The sequence below is a fragment of the Tigriopus californicus genome, chromosome 7, assembly GCF_007210705.1.
Source record: "Tigriopus californicus strain San Diego chromosome 7, Tcal_SD_v2.1, whole genome shotgun sequence".
NCBI lineage: Eukaryota > Metazoa > Arthropoda > Copepoda > Harpacticoida > Harpacticidae > Tigriopus > Tigriopus californicus.
Window position 1 is genome coordinate 710,793 of NC_081446.1, and position 6,034 is coordinate 716,826.

General features: G+C 50.6%; 2 protein-coding genes across 2 annotated transcripts in view; one reads left to right on the forward strand and one right to left on the reverse strand.

Moving 5' to 3' along the window:
* Positions 1-1,195: 1,195 nt before the first annotated feature.
* On the forward strand, positions 1,196-3,622 carry LOC131884247 (uncharacterized protein sll0005-like). The gene is made up of 2 exons (XM_059231964.1): positions 1,196-1,611; positions 2,070-3,622. Exons 1-2 carry the CDS (start codon positions 1,400-1,402, stop codon positions 3,565-3,567), a joined length of 1,710 nt encoding a protein of 569 aa, XP_059087947.1. The 5' UTR covers positions 1,196-1,399; the 3' UTR covers positions 3,568-3,622.
* Positions 3,623-3,624: 2 nt separating this feature from the next.
* LOC131884248 (splicing factor U2AF 50 kDa subunit-like) overlaps positions 3,625-6,034 on the reverse strand; it is a 2,729-nt gene continuing 319 nt past the window's right edge. Inside the window, exon 2 of the mRNA XM_059231966.1 lies at positions 3,625-5,313. Coding sequence (XP_059087949.1) covers positions 3,882-5,213 — 1,332 coding nt within the window. The 5' untranslated portion in view covers positions 5,214-5,313 and the 3' untranslated portion in view covers positions 3,625-3,881. The remainder of the gene's footprint in view (positions 5,314-6,034) is intronic.

A 6,034-nucleotide genomic window follows, 5' to 3' on the forward strand; every position in this document is an offset into this window, starting at 1 on the left:
ATTGCCCCATTACGCTGCACGAAAAATGGTTTACATTCTGCACATCAGAGAGAGATTTGAGAGTAAGCCTCTACCAAATTAAGGGCTGATTTGGCCGATTTATCTTTATTGAATTATAATGCGTTTGTGTTATTTTTGGCAAATTCTTTCAATTTCTTATGTTTAATTAGTGTTCTGGGTCACATAATGTCTGGAAAACAAATTACTTTGAATGGCTAGTTTATTTAGCAATCAACTGTGCGTCTTCCCGTTTTGTTTGGGCTGACTGACGTTGCAAATAAGGGCCCTTATTGCCATCCTCAATTCCATGAGGCATCCAATGAAAATCATGGAGATTTTTCCTTACCCCATTCCTACATATGCCCCGAATTGATTACATAGGAATGGATTGAGTGCAATGATAAGGAAACTATGTGAGACCAGCATTAAATTGGATGAAACAAGCCAGGTTGAATCTCTTTCTGTAAAATGTGGTAACCATCATGTACTGTCTGTGTGAATTAATTTGAATGAACTTTTTCTCACTGTATAATAGCTTATCAAAAACTATATATATTAACCAATACAACATGAGCCAACATGTCTAAAGACCGCCCTTTTAGGAATGAGGTAAACAAACCCCTCATCATAAGCCCACCAGGCGTTTTTGGATGTCGGCTATGTTCACATGTATGAAACTGAATCTGCCATCTTTGACTGTCAGCATGCATACTGACTGATCAAAATCATTGAACAAATTAAGGCCTATTCTGTTTCTTTTTGCCTTGGGCTGGCTGGGCTTGGTCTTTGGGTTATTTTGAAAAGTACCAAAGGTGGGGCATCATTGAAAATGTCAGGATGGTTGAAAAAGGCTACCAATTCATTGGCTCCATGTCTACAATTTGTATCTATGTCTTACATTGGTGAAAACGTTTATATCCTCGCACGTGGTCAGTACCTGAAAAGAAGCCTCATTGATTTATCCATAGATTTCTAGATACTGGATGTCGGACGACCAACCACTCGGCTGGTAAAACAGTAAAATGGATGTTCTCGTGGGAATTGATTACAAACCGGTTTATTGTACTGTTCAGCCAACCGAGTGGTCGGTCGTCCGACATCCAGCGTCTAGAAATCTATGATTTATCACATTTTCAAAATCACGCAACTACAGCACCAAAATCGGACTCGAAAAGTCCGTTTGAGTATGTAACAACTAACTATGTATGTATGTGGCCAGCTAGCTGATTATGGAAGTGTCATCATGTGGAACGTGCAGAACCCACTTATGTCATCGGGGGCCATTCGAGGCTCGAGTCCGTTAGACATACGACCAATATCGGACTCAAGCCAGCCCGAGGGCCGGGCCAGAACATCCGAGGTGGAACAGGGCTGAACCACGATCCGGGCCACCCGCACTATGAATCTCATGCCGACTGGGCGACGTCTGTGGCAGGCCGTGGCTCGGGGCCGAACCCGGCTCATGGGTCCGGAACATGGAGGCCCTAGAGCTCGGGCTCCTGGGATCCGACGACGTCGGACCCGCTGGATTTGGGTACCGGTGGGTGGGGCCTTAGTGGTGGGAGGCAGTATGAACTTTGCCACGCCCACTCAAGTCGGACCTATTTACAAGTAAGTAAGTAAGCAAGCAAGCAAGCAAGTCCGTGGGAGGGCGAGTGTCATGCGGGATTGCACCAGAATCTGGATATGGTCCCCGTCACTTTCCCGTCACTTTCAAGTCACTTTCAAGTCAGGATGAAAGCGTGAGGGCCTAGCATTATTCAGAATGATGGGCCTGGCCTTAGATTGAAGCCTTCATTCTTTTCTTATGGACCTGTCTCAAAACCAAATCACCTTGAAAATGGTCTGAAGCTTTTAATGAATATTCAAAAATAGCAATATATTTTGATGATCAACTTATCCCTGATGAGAACCTGCGAAAGCCCTTTGATGATTGATGATGACTCGAGCCATGCCATGCACGTTTGGACTGACTAGAGCGGTCGATTACAGCCGGTATTCGCTCCACTGTACGGGTCTTGGGGCCAGATTCTTTGCCTCAACTTCCCGGATCTTGATACTCGTTTCAGATTTGAAGAGAACCCGCATGAAGATATTGACGAGCTCCCCTTAACCTACGACGTCACACGCATTCAACGCTATTGGGATCAACGCCCGCTCGAAGTGGTGGCCCGAACCGCCCAGATCATGCGGGCCTTTGTGCCGTTCCTCAGCCAGGTCTTCCTCTGGGAGTACCTGATTCGCGGCAAGATCCGCCATCATGCGGGTCTACAAAAGAAATACGCCATTCGCTTGCGACAGATTCTCACCGATCTGGGCCCTTGCTTCATCAAGCTCGGTCAGGCCCTGTCCATTCGGCCCGATTTATTGCCCAGTAGTGTGCTCTTCGAGCTGCAAAAGCTCTGTGATGCGGTGCCTTCCTTCCCGACCGAGGATGCCATTCAAATGATCCAAGTGGAACTCCAGCAGAGCGTCGATGACCTCTTCCACGATTTGACCCCTTCGACTCAACCCGTGGCGGCCGCTAGCTTGGGTCAGGTTTACCAACTCACCCTCAAAGATGAACATCGATCGCGGGTGGCCGTCAAGGTTCAAAGACCGGACATGTTGGCTTCCGTGCTCAAGGACTTGTACATCATGCGCAAGCTAGCTCAAACCATCCAAGGCATCAAGAGCGTGCTCACGCATCAAAGGCCCTACGATGTGGCCTTGTTGGACGCCTTCGCTTCCGCCAGTCTCATGGAATTGGATTATGTGAGCGAAGCCGGGAATCAGGAACGCTTCATCCGGGAGTTGGAGCCCAAAATGAGGGGCCAGATCTACATCCCCCGGGTGTTTCCGGATCTCACCACGCGCAAAGTGCTCGTTACCGAATGGATCGAAGGGCGCCAATTGGCCAAGAGCTCCCCGGAGGTCATCAATCGACTCACTCCCGTGGGAGTCCAATGTTTCCTGATCCAACTCCTTGAAACGGGCTTCTTTCACGCGGATCCTCATCCTGGTAATCTCTTGGTCACGCGTGATGGTCGCTTGGCTCTGATTGATTTTGGATTATGCGCCGAGGTGCCCCTGCCCGATACCCAAGTGATGACCGTCACCATTGTTCATTTGATGCAAGGGGATGTGGGGGGGCTTATCCAGGACGCCATAGCCCTTCAATTTCTACCCGCTGATGTGAATGTGGGCAAACTTCAGCCTGAGCTGCAGAAGGTGTTTGATAGTGCCCAGTTGGCCATGGAGGCCGAATTCCGTCAGGAACAGCTAGCCCAAACGCAATATAAAGCGGTGGTGACACGTCGTAAGCGATTCATGGCCGTGAGTTATGATTTGAATAAGATTTTTTTTGAATATCCCTTCCTGGTCCCAGATTACTTTGCTCTAATCACACGGGCCATGATCGTACTGGAAGGAATAGCAGTAACCGGTGATCCTGGTTTTGACTTGTTCAATAGTGCCTATCCTTATGCCCTCAAACGTGCTGTGAGTTTATTCGGCGTGTCGAATATGTCACAAATTGCCCAAGAAGCCATCACTCATATGAGAAAGAAAGCTCTACTCTCAAATTGATTTTACCTGAAATAAATTTATTTACGAATAAACACAGGCTAACATGATGAACTAATATTAGTTTGCAGTACGGTTATATTTCGAAGAAATAATATCTGAAATGAAGAGAGGGAAAAAGCGGAAAACGGTATGCGTGTGAACAGAAGTTCAATTCGATAAGATAATGGCCCAGCTGCAAAAGAGATCATCAACCTCCTCGGTGCTTCCGGGTGAATTGATGGGAAAGAGGCATGTTGCATATCATTTACCGTACCGTAGGGATCAGATTTGGGTAAGCACTGTGAAAAAGTTAATGATGAGGGGAGAGTGTGGGTTTAGAACTCGCGCCTGTGATACTTATCGGGCTCAAAGTACGACGTGACCACGACACGATTCGAGAACTTCCTACCAGTAAGCGCATGTTGAGCCTTTTGACACTCGGAAATACTGGCAAACTCGACAAACACTTTGCCACATCCCGGTACTTCCACACCTGGAACGGGGCGTGGGATTTCGATGGAACGCACGGCACCCAGCTTGGAGCATTCCTCGCGAATATCCTCCAGGATGTCGTCGTATTCCTCTTCATCGGTCAATTCATCAGGTGTGACCATATTCAGCAAGCACAAGACCTCGGTGGCTGAGCCAGGCCCACTCACCCCGGACATGCCGGGCACTTGAATTTGAACCGGGGCCACATTCATGGCGGCCGCATTCTTGGCACCTACACTGGCGCGTTGTACGATGAGCTTCTTATCTCCAAGCTGCATGCCGTTGAGACCGGCAATGGCTTGATCCGTGATGGACACGTCCACGTACTCGCAGAAGGCGTAGCCCTTGGACAGGCCCGTGGCGGAATCCTTGACCAAGTTGAAGGCTCGCAGCTGGCCAAAGGAGGTGAGCAGCTCCTTGACCTGGTCCTCATTGAGATAATTGGGCAATCCACCTAAGAACACCTTGTGTGGGGAATCCGGCACCACCGTGCTCACCACCCCCGGCACGTTGAAGTGAGGGTTTTCCGTTTGCCCCGGCATGGGTTGATAATCGTGCGGCCGTCGAAGCTTCAGACTTTGGCCCTTGAAGTTAATGCCGTCAAAGGCCATGGCTTGCGTGGTCTCGTCAATTGATCGGAACTCGAGGAAGGCGAAGTTCTTGTCCAAGTTGACCTGGCAGGCCAGAATCGGGTTGCCGTCGGTCTGAGCCAAGCCGGAGAGGTGCATCTGCTTATTGAAGAAGTCCATCATCTCTTCTTCAGACACGCCGAACGGGATATTGCCCACGTAGAGTCGTCGGGCTTGACGGGTAATGGTCGAACCCACCACGGGCACAGCAGCTTGCGGCGTCTCGGGCACAAGGGTGGCGGGGATTTGCCCGGCCGCTTGCATGGCCTTGTACTGCATGGGCGTAATGTGCTCAAAGCCCGGCGGAGGCACATCCCAATACAACGAGGGCTTGCGTCGGCGGGACTTCTTGAATCCTCCGCCCCGGTGATCGGCACCACCGCCGCCGCCAAGACCGCCGCCCCCGCGACGATCGTCGCGGGATCGCGAGCGGCGGCGATCGCGACTGCGCGACCGACGTCGACGTTCGCGGTCTCGACTTCGCGAGCGCCCGCCGCCACTACGACCAGCACCCCGCGCGGCATCGCCATGTTTGTCTTCGCCCATGGCTCAAAGAAGTGGGCGGTGTTTGGAATCAGTTACGGCTGCAGCTGTGAAGGACGAAGGCTGTGGAATAATGAGGAGAGAAGAGAGGAGGAACAAGAACCTGAAAGTGGGAGCAAAACAAAATGGCGGGTTAAGCGGGTGACGGGCGCATCGGCATCATCGGGATCATGGCACATGGATCACGGATGGTGGCTATTGGAGCAACAGAGTGTGTAAGTCAGAAAGAAAGAGAGACGGTCTGAAAAAATGAACGCGTTTTCCGTCCGCCCAGGTGAGAGCGACACACTGATTGATATCCGGCCCCAACAAGTTGGGCCAAGAGGTGTCGAATGGGTTCAAATTCTGGCCACAAAACGTGGCTCGATGAATGAACTCATCGAGCCCTCAAGCCCTGCCGGCAGTCTCACAAATTAACCCCAATCTGAGAATGGGCCCAACTATCGAACTAATCATGAGAGTGCAACCCCAAGCCTAAACTAAAAACCGACACACCCGGCCGGATCCAAAGAGAGAAACGGAGAAAGGGAGAAAGAGGACAAGGACATGTCATGATTCCTTCGTTGTCAGCCTGAAAAGTAAGCCTAGGGGGGGAGCGGACGGGCGGGGCCTATGGCTTCAAAGGACCATGAGCTTAAGGGCGCGGGTTGGTCTCATCCGGATCGACGGGATCTCGAATAAAATGAGGGAGGGAGGGAGAAAGGAAGGAAGGAAGGAAGGAGGACCCACACAGGAAGGCGACGGCGGGGGAGAAAGAAACAATTTGGGTCCAGCCGGCGAACGATAAACGCGAGCGAGACTGACTGCCCAACAGCCAGGCCAAT